Source organism: Prionailurus viverrinus, chromosome B4, assembly GCF_022837055.1.
Source record: "Prionailurus viverrinus isolate Anna chromosome B4, UM_Priviv_1.0, whole genome shotgun sequence".
Classification (NCBI taxonomy): domain Eukaryota; kingdom Metazoa; phylum Chordata; class Mammalia; order Carnivora; family Felidae; genus Prionailurus; species Prionailurus viverrinus.
Genome location: NC_062567.1, coordinates 2362864 through 2384945, shown reverse-complemented (window position 1 = coordinate 2384945; position 22082 = coordinate 2362864). Strand labels below are relative to the sequence as shown.

At 45.2% G+C, this 22082-nt stretch overlaps 1 protein-coding gene across 3 annotated transcripts in view; it reads right to left on the bottom strand.

The window, feature by feature from the left end:
* The window catches only part of RBM17 (RNA binding motif protein 17), a 28317-nt gene extending 20090 nt beyond the window's left edge, over positions 1–8227 (bottom strand). For 2 of the 3 annotated variants that reach the window (XM_047868238.1, XM_047868240.1), the window contains exons 1-2: positions 8073–8227; positions 824–961 (exon numbers count right to left, since the gene is read on the bottom strand). In XM_047868238.1, coding sequence (XP_047724194.1) covers positions 824–946 — 123 coding nt within the window. In that variant the 5' untranslated portion in view covers positions 947–961; positions 8073–8227. Of the gene's footprint in view, positions 1–823; positions 962–2807; positions 2950–8072 lie in introns of those variants that run through there. The other variant, XM_047868239.1, reaches the window with a different exon arrangement.
* Positions 8228–22082: the final 13855 nt, after the last annotated feature.

The following is a 22082-nucleotide window of genomic DNA, read 5'->3' as shown; positions in this document are numbered from 1 at the left end:
GGCCCCTTAGAACAATAAGCAAACCATTATACCATTCTAATTGCTAAACAACATTTTAGATCAAATATTCATTCAGTGGACAAGTATGGTCTTAATGTCTTATGTGTTGTTCAATTTCAAAGATGTCGCCAGTGCCCAACACGCACACGATGTGAACAAAACCAAGTGCCCCAAGACCACACATGCCTGACACATTCAGAACCAATGTGAACCCTCAGGGGCGCCTGGGTGGCTCAGTCAGTTGAGCGTCTGACTTTGGCTCAGATCTTGATCTCATGGTTCGTGGGTTCGAGCCCCGAGTCGGGCTCAGTGCCGACAGCTCAGAGCCTGGAGCCCGCTTCGGATTCTGTGTCTCCTCCTCTCTCTGCCCCTCCCTCACTTGTGCTCTGTCTCTCTCTGTCTCTCAAAAATGAATAAAGATTAAAAAAATTTTAACTAAATCAACGTGAGCCCTCACTAACGCACACAAATTATTAGTTCCTGCAGAGCTTCGTCCTCTAAGTGCTGCTTCCAAACCACCTACCACAAACAGCAGGAGAGCCACCTAAAAATGCAGACTCCCGGGCCCCTGCTCAGGAATATGGCTAACGAAGTCTGAAAAACCAGTGTCGTTGCTGGAAAGGGAGGCTCCTGCTTTTCTTCACTCCAATTTCCCGTGAGTCCGGGGAAGCACAATGACTCTGAACTCCTCTCTCTCTGCACCCAGGGCCTCTCTCCCTACAAACCTGATAAGAAGGTAGAAGAACAAACTAAAACCAAATTGCGTCAATCCTAAGGAGCCCCTGCTTTGCACACTTCTGCGCTCACACGGGGCTTATCTCACCTTGGCTTGTGTGAGGGCCGCCTTCTTCACCTGAAGCTGGGACTGCAGAAGTTTGAAGTTTTTGGACCAGCCTTCTGTTTTTGAATCACTGGTCTCTACTCCCAGGTCATCATACAGGGACATCTTTCCAGTTTAATGCTGAAAGGCAAGGGGTATGGGGTTGAAAGAATGCAAACTCCAGTAAAGATCTCACATCTTTTCATGTTAAAATAACTCAGTATATGGGGCGCCTGGGTGGCGCAGTCGGTTAAGCGTCCGACTTCAGCCAGGTCACGATCTCGCGGTCTGTGAGTTCGAGCCCCGCATCGGGCTCTGGGCTGATGGCTCAGAGCCTGGAGCCTGTTTCCGATTCTGTGTCTCCTTCTCTCTCTGCCCCTCCCCTGTTCATGCTCTGTCTCTCTCTGTCCCAAAAATAAATAAACGTTGAAAAAAAAAAATTTAAAAAAAAAAATAAAATAAAATAACTCAGTATCACAGAAGTTTAGAAGTAAAAGGTACTCGAGGAGATGGTCTAGTCCAGGAACCCTGAGCAAAAGAAGCCACGATGACCGATACCACCAATCAGCGTCCTGATACGCAAAAGGATAGCCACGTATTATTTTACAAATAAATTTGCAGAATTAATTTTCCCACCTACAAGATCATGTGGTCAAGTAATTCTTGAGTGAAATCATTGTTCTATTGTACTTAATGATTATTAGTAATTACATATTGTCAATTATATATATCTGATTTTTAAAAATTCTTTGTCTCAACAACAAAAAGTACAAACTTTACAACAGTGCATTACCAGGTTGATTTAGCACTATTAGCTACCTTTGATGGAGAAGAAATCTAAACATATGCCTAGAAATAAGGAAAAAAAAGAACAGAAATGATCTCACAGAAGCTGTATTTTCACAAACTATGACTGAATGTTGAAGAGAGTCGAGTTAGTTTAAATTTGTAATCTCTAATAACACTGATTGCAAAGAGAAAATCAATAATCCACATGTAAATGATCAATACATAATATCCTTGCAGAATGGAGGAATACAAAATAACAACAAAAACAAGCAGCATTTCACACATATTAAGTCTTACCAAGCCAGGGTGGTATTAAATGCAGTTATCTGCTGTTCAAGCCTAACCTGGTACAGACCTGGGACTTTGGGAGATAAATCCGCCCAAGGTCAAGGTGAGAAGACCCACTCCAAACCTAGTCATGTGAACACAGCCCTTGCCACTAAATCCCTACGGCCACCTTTAAATTTAAATACAACCTCAACATTCTGGGTGAAACCACAACACAGCCCACTTCTCAAAATAAGAAATCAATCTCTTTCTCACAAAGGGAAAGAGAAAAAAAAAATTGACTGAAATCCCCAAACTGCAAATAAATAGCACAGGTATTTTCTGATTTACGGGCACATTCCAAAAATCTGTCAGTTCCCAGGTCCAGACAGCATTTTGCCATAGAAACCGTGTTAAACAAATCCCTGTTTCGCCTGTGTCTGTCTCTCGGGAAGGGAAGGCAATACAGACAAGAAGGAAAATATTTAATTTTCCCCCCGGTTATGTCTGACTCAGGGCAAAATCTCTCTGGTCTATGCTTACGTCTCCTCGCTTCTATGGCTGGGACTCTAAGACCCTGCCACCGCAAGCTGCTGGCTGTCCTCGGTTCCACTCTGCATGTGGTGGGGACCGACAGGATTCCCCCAGAGGAGCTGCTCTGGGGCTGGGCAGAGCTGCTCTCAGCCTGGAAGTCAGTGCCCACTCAACTGATGCTGCTGTTCAGTTTCTTCTAGTCCTTAATATTCGAGCCCTCAGCTTCCATAAAAGTTCTCAGGTTTGATTTCTGAATGAAAGGCCCCCAAGGTAGTACAGAAGCAGGGAGAATAAAAGCAGAGCCCAGGGTACTGGTGCCTGACTTGCTCTAATGAATCACCCAAAAATGGAGGAATGCTAGCACGTTCTCCTGGGTAAGGCTTCTGTGACAACTCACCAGCTCGGCTGATAGTGCGAACAAAGAATTTCCTAGACAGCATATCCAACAGGGAAACGAATGCCCACTGCCTGCAGTGCCAGACAAAGTGAACGTTTTATTCAGGAGCTTGGCAACCCATTGTCACGTTGAGCTTGAGTCACTGAGGCGATAAAGAAGAAGTAAGGAACCCACCCCGCCGCCCCCGGCGTCCACTTCAATCCACACTATCGGGAAACGCCGTGAAAACCCAGACCCAGCCTGCCGAGCTCACCGCACTAGCTGCAGACTAAGCTCCCGCCTGACCCACAGCTGAACAGAAGTCAGGCCAACAGCACAGTGAATACTGTTTGCAAACCGCACCCAAGCCACCCTTTCTGAAATCTCTGGCCAATGACGACGGCCCCAGAAGGAACACTGAGGCACCCGGGATCAGAGGCTTTTGTGCACTTCCCTCACAGCCTAGTGGTATTCAAAACAATCGTTCTTATCTAAATACATAAACTTCACATCTAATCCGAAAAACTCAGAGCAACGGCAAAGAGAAACAACACCGCATGTCCAGCTTAGTCCCGTGGTTCTCAAACTACTTCCAAACGACCAGGCATCTTTCATCGCGCCTGGCTGAACTGTCTGGGCTCTCTTCATTCAACCAGACACCAGACGGAAGCCTCGTTAAACCAGTGTTCGTTTGTTTTACCTTTCTTTATTCTCATAAAGGCAAGGGAAGCCTAACACATTCTGGGAAACAAACAGACACAATGAAGCTTTCTAGGAAATTGTAAACAAAGATCAACAAAATTTGCTTGCAACCCAAACTCCACTTCTCCCAGTAACTCCTCCTAAGAAACTTAACAACCTCATCAAAAATAGTATTTACGTGAGGGACCTGGGTGGCTCAGTTGATTAAGCATCCGACTTCGGCTCAGGCCATGATCTCGCGGCTTGTGAGTTCAAGCCCCACGTCGGGCTCTGTGCTGACAGCTCAGAGCCTGGAGCTGCTTCGGATGCTGTGTCTCCCTCTCTCTCTCTGCCCCTCTCCCACTTGCACTCTGTCTCTCTGTCAAAAATAAATAAACTTAGGGGTGGCTGGGTGGCCCTGTTGGATGAGAGTCCGACTTTGGCTCAGGTCATGATCTCATGGTTCGTGAGTTCGAGCCCCACATCGGGCTCTGTGCTGATGGCTCAGAGTCTGGATCCTGCTTCCAATTCTGTGTCTCCCTCTCTCTCTCTGCCCCTCCCCGCTTGCACTCTGTCTCTCTCTCTCAAAAATAAATAAAGATTAGAAAAAAGATAGTATTTACGAATATATTTGTGCCAATGGAAACAGGTTAACCAAATGCCCACTGAACTACAAGGGAAAAGATCAGCTTATCCATTTTTGCATCTCCAATTTCTGGCACAGGGTAGGAATTTAACAAATAAACACTTGCTGAGATATTCCTAATTAAGGAAAGTCTGCTTAGCCACGTGCATCAACACTGAAACTGCACAATGCCACAGGCTCCACCAGGAAGCAAAAGGCAGGCGAAAGGTTCTGGAGACAGACACTCGTGACGGTTGTACGCGTGTGTACCTACCGACACAGTACTGCGCCCTTAGACGGCCACAACCCTAAGCTCTGTGTTACGTACACTCACCACAATTAGAAGCAAACAGAAGTCTAGGTAACAGGGCAGGAGGGAGCAGCCCTGGGAAAGTGAGGATGAGGTACCAGGCTGCCGTCTAATTAACTCTAGGACATCTCCCTACCAGGAAGAGTAAACTCTAACAGAAGTATTTCCCCAAATTTGGGGTTAAAAAAAGTCAAACAGTATAGAAGATCTCTTCTTCCAACCGAGTGCCTCCATCCAAGAATCCAGTATTTAACAAAGATTTCGGGGCTGAATTAATGAGGTCCTGTGGGACCACGCTTCCTCTGATCCCTTTCCAAATTGAAGATGGCCTGTGGACCACTCCATCTGATGTGCCTCACTCTCTAAGCTTCAAAAATGACATTTAAACTTCCTCGTATCTGTTCTCAAAACCTTCGCAAACACACTTTAAAGACGAGAAGCTGATGTCATCTTGGCAGCACCTGCTAGTTTTCTGTAACACACAGCGCACGGATCGCACCCAGAAGAGCTCCTTTGCTTTTCTCACTGGGACGGAACTTCAACTTCACAGGACTGGATTAATCGCAGCAAGGACACACTCATTACCCATCCACACACCACACACGTATGGCCCGCTGGTCGTTACCGTAACACTACAAGCACCAGCGAATTTACCCCGTAGAACGAGAGTCAGAATCTGGACGAGAAACCACATTCGACCCGGAAGGTCCCCCCATCCCATCCAAGTGATGTCCCCAGCCCAGGGGCGGGCAGGACCCTGAACCCCATTCCCATCAATCCCTCACCACCTCCTTTTATGCAACACGATTTGCGTAAGTTTACGGCACTTACTCCTTAAAAGGTGTGCACATTGTCATTTCAGCCGTTGTAAGCACTCCTACCGTAACATACCACAGCTGATTCCTTCACCCTCCCACTGCAATCACTGAAGAGGTAACCGGCATTGACCGGACTCCGCCAGGACCTGAACTTAAGCTAACACGGCTGAGATGTTCCTCGGACGACAGAACACATTTACTGTATGAAGCCTCCTGCCACGTAGTAAAAACTAGTGCTTTCTAACATCTGGGTACGCTTTAAGCCAGGGTCAAATACAGGCACAAACACATCACTTTTAGAACTTCTTTAAAATACCTGCTATCTCTTTTTCACCCGAACACCACACTCTGATCGCCACGTCTTTCCTACACGCTCCGTTTTTCTTCCTTGAGAACAAACGCGGTAAACGTGGTTCTGCCATAAGAACGGTGACTTTTTAAAATCCTACCCAAGCTGGCAAAGTATATTTTACATGTACAACTAGTACAGAAAGAACGTGGAAGGAGGCTGCTCAGAAGCAGCCCGCCTAACTCCTCTCTCCAGTGCATCGCTGAAGCCTTTAGTGACAGCTACCCCCACACAAAACCACCCACCCCCAATTTGTTTCCCCGAACACACTCACGTCGGAGCAACTTGTACATGTTACGCTGCCTCCTGGCTGACACTCCTGTCTCTTCCTCTTTTACACGCCCCTTAAAGGCGGAAGGTCTGTTTTCGTCTTCATCTTTGAATCTCCAGCTGAGCACCGCGCTTTGAACGCTGTAAGCACTTCACAAATACCCTCTAAATGTCTTAAGCATGAAGCGAACGGGTGGAAAACGGCAGTGCCCCTACTTGAATCACATGGTGAGACAAGATCTGCAGACCTGCCTTTTAAGGCCACGTCTTACAGTAAGTGGTGCTGGACAGAACTAAGGTGAATTTTAAATCGTCGCCATCGCAACGGGAGGAACACCACCACCACCACACAACTAACCATGAGGCAAGGTGTGAGTTCTGAGCCCCTACAGCAGCAGCATGGCAAGAGGCTTTCTTCTTTTCAATCATTAGATAGATACTCAGCTATCACACAGCAAAGCTGAAGCCTGAACAAGACAGGAAGTACATACAGGCAGAAGGAAAAAGAGGGGAACAGAGGAGGGGCCGGGCACGTTGACGTCCACCAAGATGACCGGAAATAAGTACTAAGAGGCATCTGCCTCGTATAAAATTAACAGAGACTTTTTGAAGAATTAAAACACTTTTTTCAGACCCCCCCGGTCACATCCAGGCTTAGGCTGGGGTGGACTGCAACAGAGTCCCCGAGCGTCATCTACAATTTGCGTGTCTGGCCCAACATCCTTCACTGTTTACTATTACAAAAGACTTGAGGGATCACTAGCCCCTGGATCCTCTGTTCCCTGAGGGTAGTTTTAAACCAGGTAAAAAGAAATCCGCTTTATACGGTTACATTTGGGAACACAGCGACAGTTCTCCCCAAACTCTTATTTCCCATGGAGGTTGCCCTTAGTCATCACAGAACTCCACAACCAGCATGGCTTTTCACCGATGACACTTCTATTACGCCTCGTTCTTTCTCGTCCACCTCACAACCCACTTGCTCTAAGCCGCGCGGTATGCAGCACGTTTCTTAGCAAAATTCTAAAACACACCCTCTGTTTAAGTTACTAATTCACTACTCCCTATGCCCTAAATATCCCCAATACAGTCAAAACAGCTGTGGTCTTTATGACCTAGAAATGGGGAAACTGAGCTGCACTCTACAAACTCCACCTGTTGCCAGGAGACACAGTCCTCATCCGAGTACACGCAGAGCTTTGCCCTTATCCAGAACACTCTATTTTCGATCCATATGCTTGCCTCTACAAGAAGTACCTTCCACACCTCTCCGTTACCGACTTCTCAGAGAACGTTCTCCATCTCGCCTGACTACCCACTCCTCCAAACTCTACCTTACCTGCAATTTCCAGAACGCACTATGCGGCTTCACCTGTGCCACCTGGCACACTTACTTCCTCTGCAGGAACCTTTCCCCGACCTTGCGCATCTAACCCAACACCCCCAAGGCTCCGTTATAAGCCTCGTTCCCTCTCGTCCCCACTCCAGTCCCCTGGATCAACCCAGGCTTGGGTTTTGAGGCTCGTTCCCCTGGAGACCAAACTCCCTGCGAGGAGGGGCCGACTCTCATTTATCTTGCACCTGCTGTTCAGGACGCATGGTCTGGGCACGGAGAAACGCTCAAAGACAACGCTTGGTGACCGCACATCGGAGCTGAAACCCCGCTTCTCAAGCTCGAGGACCGAGGGAATGCCGGAGCCAGGTCTTCCATCGGTGGCTAGGTACACCGCGGCCTTTGAGAAGCGTCAGCATCCGGAGCTGCCCGTTCTGCGGCCGGGGAAGGAAGCGGCTTCCCTCCTCTCCGCTGCCCGAGGCCCTGGAGGGGCCAAGGGTGCCGGGCCACAGGTGACACAAGCCTGGCCACTAGGGTCTAGGGACCGAGCAACTTTTTCAAAACGCGGAAGAAACCCACAACGTCCGCGGGTCCCAGGGACGGAAGGGCACGGACGGGAAAGGGGAGAACAGGAAGACAGGAGGAGCTCGAGGGCCCGGTGCCCCGAGGCAAATAAAGGAAAGCGGCGGCGGGCGCGAGGGCAAACTCGGCGGGTCGCCCGCCGCCGGGGCCGGGGGCCCGCCAGGACGCCGGCCGCTCGGAGGGCCGCTCTGGGACCTCTCGTCCCCTCGCGGCGCGGCCTACAGCCGCGGCCTCGCGTGCAGCGCCGCCCGGGGAGGCGCTCCGGCCCCGGCTCCCCGCCAGGCCGCGCGCCCCGACGCCGCCTCGGGCGCCACTTACCCGGCCTGCCCGGCCGACTCTCCCCATGGGCCGCGGCGGCGCACGGGAGCCGGGGCGCCGCGGAGAGGGCGGGCAGGGCGCACTCGCCGTAAGCCCGCGACGGCCGGACCCGAACCGGCGCCAACCCCTACGCCGAGTCCGCAGGGCGCGCGGCGGCGCGGGGTCAAGGAGCGCGTGCGGCCGGGAGAGGGGCACGCCGGCGCCTGCGCCTAGGGCCGCCTCGCCGCGGCGCCCTCTTCCGGCGGGAGGACCGCGCTGCACCTCCCCTCCGCCGGCGTCCTTCTCCAGCGCCGAGAGGAGTCGCAGCAGCCCGACTTTGAGACATTTCAGACTCTCGGGAGAGCCTGGCAGTGCCCCCAGATGGTGAGGAGCAGAAATGGTCCGAGGCTGCAAAGATCTGTCCTTGGGGGTCAATTGCGTTCCAATAGGACAGAGGCGCAGAATTCCTCCAAGCCCTTCGTTGTCATTCATTCAAAACCATCCATGTCCAAGCACAAAGCTGAAAATAGGTCACCACAGGCGAGGTGAATGGGAAGGCTGTTCCAAAACGAATACATTGAATTAAGTGTCCGACTAAGGAGACAATAAATAAAGGAGTTTAGGGTTACGCAAGAGAACGTAAATGCTGCAAAGCCTCACAATTTTAAAAGGATGTAACAAAAGGTGGGAGGAAAGGGAAAGTGGGATTTGGTGTAAAAATGATTTCCACCTTCATAATGATGGGGAAAAATATTTCGAGCTGGTAAAGTATAGAGATTGAAAATATGCATCTTCGTACAAAGGAACATAGTAACAAAAAAATATAATCAACTAAAATCTGTTGATTAGGAAAAGGGAAAAAAGAAAGAAATACCGTAGGGAGTCAACAGACAATCTAAAGAGATAGATGATTAAAGACATCAAGTAACATTATAAGTATAATCACAGTAACAAACATGCAAACCTTTCAACTGATTAAAACATGTGCACACAACTAGAAACAAAATCACAGAGTGAATTGTCTGGAAAGTTACAAAACAGAAAGCACAACAAAATAATATACTAGAACTGAGACGGAACATCTTATGTGACTAAAAGTTAAATGTACTCAACGTGCTTATCTAAGAAACACAACTTCATATTCAAGCCCTAACCATAACACAGCTTTATGTTACATATAAGAACATGCATAAAATAGTCATTCAGAAAGCTTGAAAACACAAGAATGGAAAAGATGTAACAGGAATACTTGAACATAAGGGTATTGGGGATCACAAACTTACTGATTTCAGGGCAAAAAGCATTAAATGAGATTAAGAAGAACATTCTAAAATGATAAGAGTTGCAAGTCACAATGAAGAAAAAATAGGAGTATCTGCGCACTGAATAACATAATCTCATTGTGAATAGCAAACACTTTAGGAGATATAAAAAGAATGAATAGTTAGAAATAATTGATGCAGTTCTTGCCAGACTAAGGGCACAAGAGGTAAGAGAGGACAGAGAAGAGCTAAAAATAGAAATGATATGGTAGATCTAATATATCAAAGCCTGTGTCCTGATCCTGACACAGAGATTACATCTTTTCAAGTGTCCTTAGAACACTCACAATTGGCCATATGTCAGGCCACAGGCAAAATCTTAAAATACCCCAGTAAGTAGAACCACATGGATGACATTATGTGATCACAATTCTATAAAACCAGAAATTAATGACAAAACAGAAAATAAAACATTCCTATTCCTTGAAAATGTTAAATGCTTAGATAACATTCGGCTCAAAAAGGAAAACAAAAATGAAATAGAAAATGCCTGAAAAAGTATGAAAGTGAAAATGACATATCAGAACCATGGGATTTAGCTAAATATTACACAGAGGAACACTCATGATTTAAAAAAAAATTTTTTTTAACGTTTATTTATTTTTGAGACAGAGAGAGACAGAGCATGAACAGGGGAGGGGCAGAGAGAGAGGGAGACACAGAATCTGAAACAGGCTCCGGGCTCTGAGCTGTCAGCACAGAGCCTGACGTGGGGCTCGAACTCACGGACCGTGAGATCATGAACTGAGCCGACGCTTAACCAACCGAGCCACCCAGGCGCCCCTGAACACTCATGATTTTAAATGATCATATTAATTAAAGAGTTAGGATACACTAAATGAATTAAGCACCCATGAAAGTAATTAGAACTAGAACAAAATATACCTTTGAGAAGAAGGATGTAATGGATAAAGATAAGAGCCTAAAATCGCTGGATATAAAACAGAAAAATATAGAATTAAAAACTAAATCCAGGAGCTGATTGTTTTAAAGTAAATAGGTAAGCCATTAGCTAAACAAGAAAAAAAGAAGAAAGTACAAATGTACAAAATATGGAATAAAAGCAATTAGCTCCAGAGAGAGGAAAGTAAAGTTATATTAAGAGAAGACTTTGTTTGGTTTTATCAAATAAGTCAGAAAATCTGGATCAAGGAGTTAATTTGTAGGACAATGTGGTTTCTTAAAATGGGCCTTAGACAAGTTATAAAATTTAAATAGACCAGGATGAGCCAGCACAGTAGCAATACCTAACAAATACACCCCAAAGAAAGCTATGGTCATTTTTGCTAGGACTGTTAAAGTAAAAATCCTAAATAAAATATGGTATGGTATTAGGACAGAAATCCTCAGTCCTAGGGCGAGGCCCTGCCCAGTGCTGTGGGATCAGCCCTTGGCGAGAAGAGGAACATTCTGGCAGGAAGATAAACACGCTCAGGGCTGGAGTGCTCACTGAATTAGAGTCCAAGCTTTGGAGGGTTTGTTTCCAGGGTTGGCTTGGGCACCTAGGTCTGTGGGGGTCAGCTCCATTTCAGAGGTGAGGATTTCCAAAGCTAGGGAGTCATTCCTACTCCAGATTGCTGGCTCAAATGGAATCAGGCTTAGATTCAAGGTCATACGTATGCACACAGCTGTGGAATCCCAAGGCTTCTCAAAGGGCCCTGTCGCTTCTAGGAGCCTGTGGCCAACCAGGTAGTATTTCAGCCTAGCAGAAGGAAAAGGGGCAGGAAAAAAGGACTAGACATATTGAAGAATTTGCTACAGGCAGGTAACATAACTAGGAAGAAGCAATGGTCATGGCATGAACCAAGGATGCGCACAACTCTAAGGAACATGCCCTTCACACAGGCAGGAGGGTATGCAGTGATTGGGAAGTGGCGAGACGGAATTCTCAGTGGAAGGAACTTTGTTCCAGACATGCAGGCAATGGCTCAACCCAGCAGGAGATTAAGATCTCATTGGAGAGAGACAAGGTGGACCCAGGGCTTTCTCTCCATCCAGTCTGTGGCAGGAAGTGAGTAGACCAGACCGCAGGAGATAGCACTCATCCCTGAGGTTCACAGACATGATGAACAGACGAAATAGAGGTGAACAAATGTATTGATCCAGGGCCTGGGTGAATTTTTGAGAAGAAACCCCAAGCAGGGCCCATGATGGTCTGTGCACCTATTAATGCAGCCCACCAGCCAGCTAGCCATTCTCCCAGCATTTCTTTTCTTCTTTTCTTACTTGCCAGTCTGTTATTTACTTGAATGCAACTACAGGACCATCAGGTTCCAGCTGACTGCACTGCCTCACGTATTAATCTTTCAACATGTCAGAAGAGGCAAGAGCGTTCTCCGGGGTCTCTTGTAAGACCACCAATCCCATTCATGGGGGCTCCAACTTTCAAGGCCTAGCCACATCCCAAAGGCTCCACCTCCTAATACCATCACTGGGGATTAGGATTCAATGTATGAACTTGGGGAGGACACAAACATGCGGTCTGTAGCACCTGGTATTTTGCAGACTATGTTAGAAGCAACAAGGCCTGTAGAAATCATTTGGTGTCATTGAAATAACTTTGAGGGCTCAAAGTGAAAACCAAGCCAGACCATTAGCAGAGAATGGGAGTGACCAGCAGCTCAGAGCCTGGAAATAAGAAGGCAAATCTTCCCATTCTGCATCTTACAAAACTGGCACCAAGCAAGTATCCACATAACCCAAGAGAGGTCCCAAGAGAGGTAGATTTCTACAAGGAAACAGATCGTTCTCTTGGCTGCTATGGTTAGCCAACTCTTTCGATTTTTTGGCAAGTACTAAATATGTACGTGATCCAGAATCCTCCTTGTGTAGGACTTATTATTTACTTAAACAACTGGCATTCTACTTACATTACTGCACCTTAATCCTCAGGTGACATGGTGCAGAATTACATTCATCAGATATTCCCCATAAAGATTGTTTGAGAAAAAAGCAATGAGAGTGTCTTAGCTCAGGTTGCTATCACAAAATATCACAGACGTGGTGGCTTAAACAACAGACATTGATTTTTTTGGTCATGATTCTGGAGGCTGGAAGTCTAAAATCAAAATGCTGGCAGATTCGGTTCTTGGTGAGAAGGCCCACTTCCTGGCTGGTAGGTGGCCGCCATCTTGCTGTATGATGGAGAGAGCAAGCCTTGGTTTCTTTCTCTTCATATAAGGATAATAATTCCTAAAACCAAAGCAAGAGATGTCACAATTCCAGACTTTAAGCTGCATTACAAACCTGTAATCATCAAGACAGCATGGTCCTGGCACAAAAACAGACACATAGATCAATGGAACAGAAGAGAGAACCCAGAAATGGATGCATAAATGTACGGCCAACTAATCTTTGACAAAGCAGGAAAGACAATACAATATAAAAAAGACAGTCCCTTCAGCAAATGGTATTGGGACAACTGGACAACGACACGCAGAAGAATGAACCTGGACCACTTTCTTACACCATACACAAAAATAAATTCAAAATGGATGAAAGACCTAAATGTAAGACAGGAAACTATAAAAATCCTAGAGGAGAAAACAGGCAGCAACCTCTTTGACCTCGGCCACAGCAATGTCTTACTAGACATATCTCTGGAGGCAAGGAAAACAAAAGCAAATACAAACTATTGGGACTTCATCAGGATAAAAAAACTTCTCCACAACAAAGGAAACAATCAACAAAAATGAAAGGCAACCAGCAGAATGGGAGAAGATATTTGCAAATAACATATCGGATAAAAGGTTAGTATCCAAAATCTATAAAGAACTTACCAAACTCAACACCCAAAAAACAAATAATCCAGTGAAGACATGGGCAGAAGACATGAATAGACACTTTTCCAAAGAATACATTCAGATGGCTAACAGACACATGAAAAAATGCTCAACATCACTCATCATCAGGGAAATACAAATCAAAACCACAATGAGATATCACCTTATTCCAGTCAGAATGGCTAAGATTAACAACTCATGTTGGTGAGGATGCAGAAAAAGGGGAACGCTTTGGCACTGTTGGTGGGAATGCAAACTGGTGTAGCCACTCTGGAAAACAGTATGGAGGTTCCTCAAAAAGTTAAAAATAGAGGGGGGCCTGGGTGGCTTGATCGGTTAAGCGTCCGACTTCAGCTCAGGTCATGATCTCACGGTCCGTGAGTTTGAGCCCCGCGTCGGGCTTTGTGCTGACAGCTCAGAGCCTGGAGCCTGTTTCAGATTCTGTGTCTCCCTCTCTCTCTGCCCTCCCCTGTTCATGCTCTGTCTCTCTCTGTCTCAAAAATAAATAAATGTTAAAAAAAAATTTAAAAAAAAATTTAAAAATAGAACTACCCTAAGACCCAGAAATTGCACTACTAAGTATTTATGCAAAGGATACAAAAATGCTGATTCGAAGGGGTACATTGACCCCAATGTTTATAGCAGTGCCATCAACAATAGCCAAATTATGGAAAGAGTCCAAATGTCCATCGACTGATGAATGGATTAAGAAGATGTGGTATATAGGGGCGCCTCAGTGGCTCAGTAGGTTGAGCATCTGACTTCAGCTCAGGTCATGATCTCATGGCTCATGAGTTTGAGCCCCACATCAGGCTCTATGCTGACAGTTCAGAGCCTGGCACCTACTTCAGAATCTGTGTCCCCATCTCTCTCTGCCCCTCCCCTGCTCATGCTCTGTTTCTCTCTCTCAAAAATAAGTAAACATTAAAAATTTTTTAAAGAAGATGATATATATATATATATATATATATATATATATATATATCTCAAACCTAATTGCCTCCCAAAGACCCCACCTCCTGATACCATCCCATTGGGGGTTTGGGCTTCAACATGTGACTTTGGAGACACACACACATGTAGTCATTAACAGAGCATACAAGAAGAACCACACTTCTCGGGGGCTCTGAAAACTTCTGGATGCTGCCTTGTGAGGGGGTGAGGGAGAAGTAGGAAGCATGGGCTAGCTGGGCTGCTGTCTCTGTCCTGGAGTCTAGCGTGGGCCGGATGTGGGGGTTGAGGTCCCGTGGAGTTTTCCTGTAGGGAACAGGGCCACGAGCGGCATGATATTGAGAGAAGATCGGAGCCCGTTGTCTCTCGGGAAACACTGAGTGGGAAGGAGTGACATCCATAGTGGAGCATGAGGAACTTTCCACCTGTAAAATGCCGTCTTATGCCCTTAAATGGAAGATGTGCTAGTGACCTACTTTTTGTTGTTGCTGTTCAAAGTGTCTAGAATAGGGTCCACTGGCTTTTCGTTACCTCATGCATACACTGGGTGGGGGAGGGGAAGGACTGGCTTTTTTGGGGGTGACACTTTTGACAATTCTGTGTGTTTGTAGTGCAGTGGACCCTGAACAATTTGAGGGGTAGGCGAGCCAACCGCACCCTCACCCTGCACACTTGGGAATCTTCATACAACTTTGGACTCCCAGAACACCTAACTACCAAGAGCCTCCAGTTGACTGGAAGCCTGACTGGTAACATAAACAATCGAGGAACACATACTTTGTGCGTTCTGTGTATTATATACTGTATTCTCACAGTAAAGTAAACTAAAGAAAGCAAAATGTTATGCAGAAAATCATAAAGGGGGTGCCTGGCTGGCTCAGTCGGTAGAGCATGCGGCTCTTGGTCTCGGGGTCGTGAGTTCGAGCCCCACGCAGGGCGTAGAGATTACTTTTTAAAAAATTAGGGGCGCCTGGGTGGCGCAGTCGGTTAAGCGTCCGACTTCAGCCAGGTCACGATCTCGCGGTCCGTGAGTTCGAGCCCCGCGTCGGGCTCTGGGCTGATGGCTCAGAGCCTGGAGCCTGTTTCTGATTCTGTGTCTCCCTCTCTCTCTGCCCCTCCCCCGTTCGTGCTCTGTCTCTCTCTGTCCCAAAAATAAATAAACGTTGAAAAAAAAAATTAAAAAAAAATTAAAGAAATAAACGAGGAAAAGACATTCTCAGTGTCGTACTTATCTTTTTTTTTTTTTTTCAACGTTTATTTATTTTTGGGACAGAGAGAGACAGAGCATGAACGGGGGAGGGGCAGAGAGAGAGGGAGACACAGAATCGGAAATAGGCTCCAGGCTCTGAGCCGTCAGCCCAGAGCCTGACGCGGGGCTCGAACTCACGGACCGCGAGATCGTGACCTGGCTGAAGTCGGACGCTTAACCGACTGCGCCACCCAGGCGCCCCATTTTTTTTTTAAATTTTTTTTGTACTTATCTTTTAAAAATCCACGCAAGTGGACCCATGTAGTTCAAACCTATGTTGCAAGACCAGGTGTGTTATTCCTTTTCCACCTGACCCTCCACGAGGTGAACTTACTCTCCTGAGGGCGTGGGTAGCAAGCGCAGTGAGGAGGTGCACACACACACACACCTGATCGCATAGCCAGTGCTCTGTCTCAGCAGCGCCGAGGGAAAAAGGGGGCTCTGGCCAAGCTCTCAGGCCAAATTAAAATGTGGTTCATGAAAAACGAGACGGGAAGTCATCGATGAACTAGGATAGGTTCACTGAACATTTAAGAAAGAAAGCAGCCTCACTGAGTGCCTCTGATAGTTTCTGGCTCTCTACCAAGCTCTGAGGGAAAGGGGCCCTGAGAACAAAGGCAGAGTCTAGACTGTGTCTCCCCACCCCCTGATCAAAGCACAGGTAGGTGTGCAAAAGCCCTGAGTCTGAAGTGCACAGCCCTCAGGACCCACCGAGTGGAATTGGCTGTGTACCAAGCCTTCCTGCTTGGCAGGAAGGGTCTGCTCAGCTGGTTATTTGCGACCACCCCCTCCTTTCTCCTGGTTGGACTTCTGTGCATTTCCAAATCATGACATCCCATGTTTATGGACAACTTTTTGGCTTACAGACCACAGATGTAATCACCTTCATTGTTTGTGAATCTTCTAGTTTAATTCTCAGGAGGACATCTTTTTTCCCCCTCATTGCTATGCATATTAGAAATGTCATTCTGAGGGTGCCTGCGTGGCTCAGTCTTAAGCATCCGACTTCGGCTCAGGTCATGATCTCATGGTTTGTGACCTCGAGCCCTGTGTTAGGCTCTGTGTTGTGTTGACAGCTCAGAGCCTGAATCGTGCTTCAAATTCTGTGTCTCCCTCTCTCTGCCCCTCCCCTGCTTGTGCTTTGTCTCTCTCTCTCTCTCTCAAAACTGCATAAACATTTAAAAAATTTAAAAAAAAAAGAAACATCATTCTAGGGGTGCACGGGTGGCTTAGCCGGTTGAGCGTTCAACTTCAGCTCTGGTCATAATCTCACAATGGGTTCGAGCCCCGCGATGGGCTCTGTGCTGACAGCTCAGAGCCTAGAGCCTGTTTCGAATTCTGTGTCTCCTTTTCTCTCTCTCTGCCCTTCTCTGCTTGTACGTGCTCTCTCTCTCTCAAAAATAATTAATAAACATTAAAAAAAAAGAAACATCATTCTGTCTTCCACTTCCTGTCAAAGGTAACTAATATTACCTTTATTTGACAAACTGGGAATCGGAGGCTTAACACGATGGAGGAGTATAGCCCAGGCCATGCAATTAGCAGGCAAGATAAACAAATTGTGGAGATTCTGAAGAGGGATGAGACAAGAGGCTTGTCTTGGGGTTGGGGTGGAAGGGGGGGGGGGAGAGGACAGTCCAGGCTGAAGGCAAACATACCTAGTGACACCTAGCAAAACAAGCTGGGTGGTTTTCTCCAGCAGTGCTCAGCAGCCTGGAGCAAGGAGGGCAGAAAGTGGATGGTAGGATTAATGGAACACTGGAAAAGAGCAGGTCAGGTGTCCTAGAGACACAGGAAGTGAGGGAGATGCTTGGGCCGGCAGGAAATGAAGCAGCAGGTAGGACAACAGAGCTGGGGGAGGGTCCAGAGGTGAGGAAGCAGAGGCTGGGTGCACTGAAAGGAAACAAGCTGATAAAATGACAGTTTGATCAAAATTCTAATTTGATCAAGAAGAGTCATTGCCAGGGATTGTGCACGTGTGTGTAGTAATACTTTTGGTCTACCACGGATGAGTATTTCTTTTTACGTTTATAGATCTCTAAGTAGTTTTCTCCATTTCATAGAAACATGTTTTGGTTTTCTCCTCACATTTTTTTCTCAAGTCGATCTCTACAGTTGTTTCTGCTCTGTGATGTTCATAATAGCAGAAGTCTAGAAACAAATGGCATAGTCAATAATAAAGACTCAGTAAAATTTGGGGCACCTGGGTGGCTCAGTCACCCAGTTAAGCATCCGACTTAAGTCAGTTGACTGGCTTAAGTCAGTTAAGCATCTGACTTCAGCCCAGCTCATGATCTCACGGTCTGTGAGTTCGAGCCCCGCAGCGGGCTCTGTGCTGACAGCGCAGAGCCTGGACCCTGCTTCAGATTCTGTGTCTCCCTCTCTCTCTGCCTCTCCCCAACTCATGCCCTCTTTCTCTCAAAAATAAATAAAACTTGAAAAAAAAAGACTCCATAAAATTCAGTTACGTATAAATGACAATTTATATGGAAGGATCCCATTTTTGTTTCAAAAATAAGTAAATATATACAGGGAAAGTATCTAAGTATTATTTGCCAATCTAGGTTTCTCCAGACAGGTGGGATTACAGCAGCACTTTATTTATGTTTTTTGCTTATTTGTATATTTTCCCAGTAAAGTATTTTTCAAGTTTGCAGAATTTTCTGAATTAGAAAACAATTTTTGATTCATCTTCTACCAACTGATGTCTTGTTTGACCAGATTTTCCATGAGTTTTTAATTATTTTGATATATTGGAAACTACTCTTCTCAATAAGAAATTTACTTTTTTAAAAAAATGTTTATTTTTGAGAATGAGACAGAGTGCAAGCAGGGGAGGGGCAGAGAGAGAGGGAGACACAGAATCTGAAACAGGCTCCAGGCTCTGAGCTGTCGGCACAGAGCCCAATGTGGGGATCAAACCCACGAACCACGAGATCATGAACTGAGCCAAAGTCGGACGCTTAACCAACTGAACCACCCAGGCACCCCAGAAATTTACCTTTAAAGGGTGCCTGGGTGGCTCAGTCAATTAAGTGTCCAATTCTGGGTTTCAGCCTAGGTCTTGATCTTGTGGTTTTATGGGTTTAAGCCCACTGGTTGGGCTCTGAACTGGCAGCGAGGAGCCTGCTTTGGATTCTCTCTCTCCCTCTGTCTGCTCCTCCCCTATTCACGCTGCCTCTATCTCTCTCAAAATAAATAAATAAACTTTTAAAAATTAAAAAAAGAAATTTATTTTTTAAAAGCCATAATTTCTGTGCACATTTTATGACTTTTCATGTGGATATTTTTTTAGATGCTGAATTTACATATGCATTCACCTAAAGTGGTCAATAAAACTACGAACTGTCATTATCAATTTCCATCACTGACTTTCCCGCTCTTCAAGCAACCAGACCCAGAGCTTGATCTGTGAGCAAATGACTCCATGGAGGTCTGTTATCTTTTCCATCATGTCGTTTGGTGCCATCCCCAGAGTGCTTGGGCAGAAGTAAGCCTTGCTCCACAGCTTTGATCATGAGTACAGCTTTGAGTGACAACCTTAATGTGGTCTTCAATGTGTGATCAGGTCTTCAAAACCAGATCAGTGGCTTACGTGGCAGGATCGGGAAATGAGTTTATCTGTGATCAGAGGGTTTCGAGGGATTAGTAACCCTTTCAAGTTATACTCTTCCTCCGTGGAGAGAAGCATTGCAGAGAGTAGTGGTGACAACCCAGCATGGAGGTAAGACATCCACAGAAACATAGCCAGTGCTGACCTATGCTGGGGATTTTAACATAAATCACCTCTCTTTTATCTTGAAATACTCATTGAGACGGATGTTGTTACAAACAGGAAACTGAGGCTCAAGTAATGTGCTGAAGTTACACAGTTAGAAAGTAGCTGAACTGTGATGAAGGCCCAGGTCTGGTTTACTGTCTTTAAAGTCTGTATGCTTTTCTTTTGTAAGTTTATCTATTCATTTTTTGGGGGAAGGTGGCAGAGAAAGAGAGGGAGAGAGAGACTCCCAAGCAGACTCTACAGTGTCAGTGCAGAGCCTGATGTGGGGCTTGAACCCACAAACTGTGAAATCATGACCTGAGCTGAAACCAAGAGTCTGGTGCTTACCCGACTGAGCCACCCAGGCACCCCAACATGCTTTTTATTATAATAAGCTGCCTCCTGACCAGAAGGTAATTTACCTAAGGGCAATGCTACACCAGATAAGCCTCTGGTGCTCTGTTACTCTGCAGTTTAGTCTCCACACTCCATTGGAGCCCTCCTGTTCTTCCCACTCTGACAGATGATGCCATTTTTCAAGCACTTTCTATATAGCAGGCTCTGAGCTGAGTGATTTGCATATATTATCTAATTTATCTTTCATAAGAGTCCTAGAAGGTAGCTATCATCAGCCCCACTTATGATGAAGAAATGGCAGCTGAATTTGCCCAAGGTTTTAAATATATGAACCCAGAGCTCCTTGATTCCAAAACCTGTTCTCTTAAACTCTATGCTTTACTCCACTAATCAAAGATGCACAGAGACCAGGCTCACTGTGACATCCATGTCTGTGTGGTGAAAAATACTTTTAAGTCTGACATAACACTTTATTTCTAACATTGCGGTAGGACTTAAAATTCTTGGATGGCTCCTTTGACTTTACTGAGTTCTATCTTGGAATTTCTGAGCCCAGTTTCTTAGAAACTTATCCAAGATCAGTATGATGGTTCAGATATATATATATTATATATATATATCTGATATATATATCTGATATGATATATTATAATGTAATATAATATAATAATATAATATATAATATATATTACACATATAATATGTAATATAATATAAATTATATAATATATAATATATCATATATTATATTATATATAATATATCATATATTATATTATATATAATATATCATATATTATATATGATATATTATATATAATATATGATATATTATATATATAATATTATATGTATATAATATATAACAATATATAATTTGTTGTCAAATTGGTTTCCATACAACACCCAGTGCTCATCCCAACCAGTGCCCTCCTCAATGCCCATCACCCACTTCCCCCTCTCCCCCACCCCCCATCAACCCTCAGTTTATTCTCGGTATTTAAGAGTCTCTTATGGTTGGCCTCCTTCCCTTTCTGTCATTTTTTTTCTCCCTTCCCCTCCCCCCTGGTCTTCTGTTAAGTTTCTCAGGATCCACATATGAGTGAAAACATATGGTATCTGTTTTTCTCTGCCTGACTTATTTCACTTAGCATAACACTCTCCAGTTCCATCCATGTTGCTACAAATGGCCATACTTCATTCTTACTCATTGCCAAGTAGTATTCCATTGTATATATAAACCACATCCTCTTTGTCCATTTGTCAGTTGATGGACATTTAGGCTCTTTCCATAATTTGGCTATTGTTGAAAGTGCTGCTATATGGGGCGCCTGGGTGGCTTGGTCGGTTAAGCGTCCGACTTCAGCTCGGGTCATGATATCATGGCCCATGAGTTCGAGCCCCGCGTCGGGCTCTGTGCTGACAGCTCAGAGCCTGGAGCCTGTTTCGGATTCTGTTTCTCCCTTTCTCTCTGCTCCTCCCCTGTTCATGCTCTGTCTCTCTCTGTCTCAAAAATAAATAAACGTTAAAAAAAAATTAAAAAAGAAAGTGCTGCTATAAACATTGGGGTACAAGTGCCCCTGTGCATCAGCATTCCTGTATCCCTTGGGTAAATTCCTAGCAGTGCTATTGCTGAGTCATAGGGTAGATCTATTTTTAATTTTTTGAGGAACCTCCACAATGTTTTCCAGAGCAGCTGCACCAGTTTGCATTCCCACCAACAGTGCAAGAGGGTTCCCGCCAGAAACTAAGAATTTTATTTAACTTTGAGTATCAAAGCCTAGGCTGAGTGAACCCTCCAGTTTTAAAAGGGCAAAGTAGAGTTGGCACTGATATTTATCTTCCCAGATGTTTACCTGAAGCTGCAGACAGGATCAGAAATGGAAGTGCAAACTCCATCTTTAAGTGGAATGCACCCTCCAGCTCTGGACACTGGGGAAGTGTTGTCAGAAGGCTGCAGGAAAAGAAAAACAGCACAGGATAAACCTCCCGGCACTCAACATCTCAGATGCCCCAAGAACACAGCTCTCTAGAGTAAGAGGCTGACCTTGATGAGCAACACCAACATTCCTTTCTTTGAACCAGTCAAATGAAACTTAGCAGAAGCAGAGGAGGTGGGGTGGCTGAGGAAAAGCACTTTTGCAGGAAGCTGTGAGGCAGAAACTCTGAGGCAGAGTAGAGGGAAGAAACACCTTGCAGCTTCCAATAGAGAGAAATAAAGTTTAAAGAAAAGAACACAAGGAAGAAGTTAAACTTTCACTCTTCGCAGACAACATGAGACTCTATGTGGATAACCTGAAAGACTCCACCGAAAAACTGCAAGAACTGATACACAAATTCAGCAAAGCTGCAGGATATAAAATCAATGTACAGAAATCTGTGGCATTTCTGTACACCAGTAATGAAGCAGCAGAAGGAGAAACCAAGGAATGAATCTCATATACAATTGCACAAAAACCCATAAAATACCTAGGAATAAACCTAACCAAAGAAGTAAAAGATCTGTACTCTGAAAAGTATAGAAAGTTTATGAAAGATATTGAAGAAGACACAAAGAAATGGAAAAACATTTCATGGTCATGGATCGGAAGAACAAATATTGTCAAAATG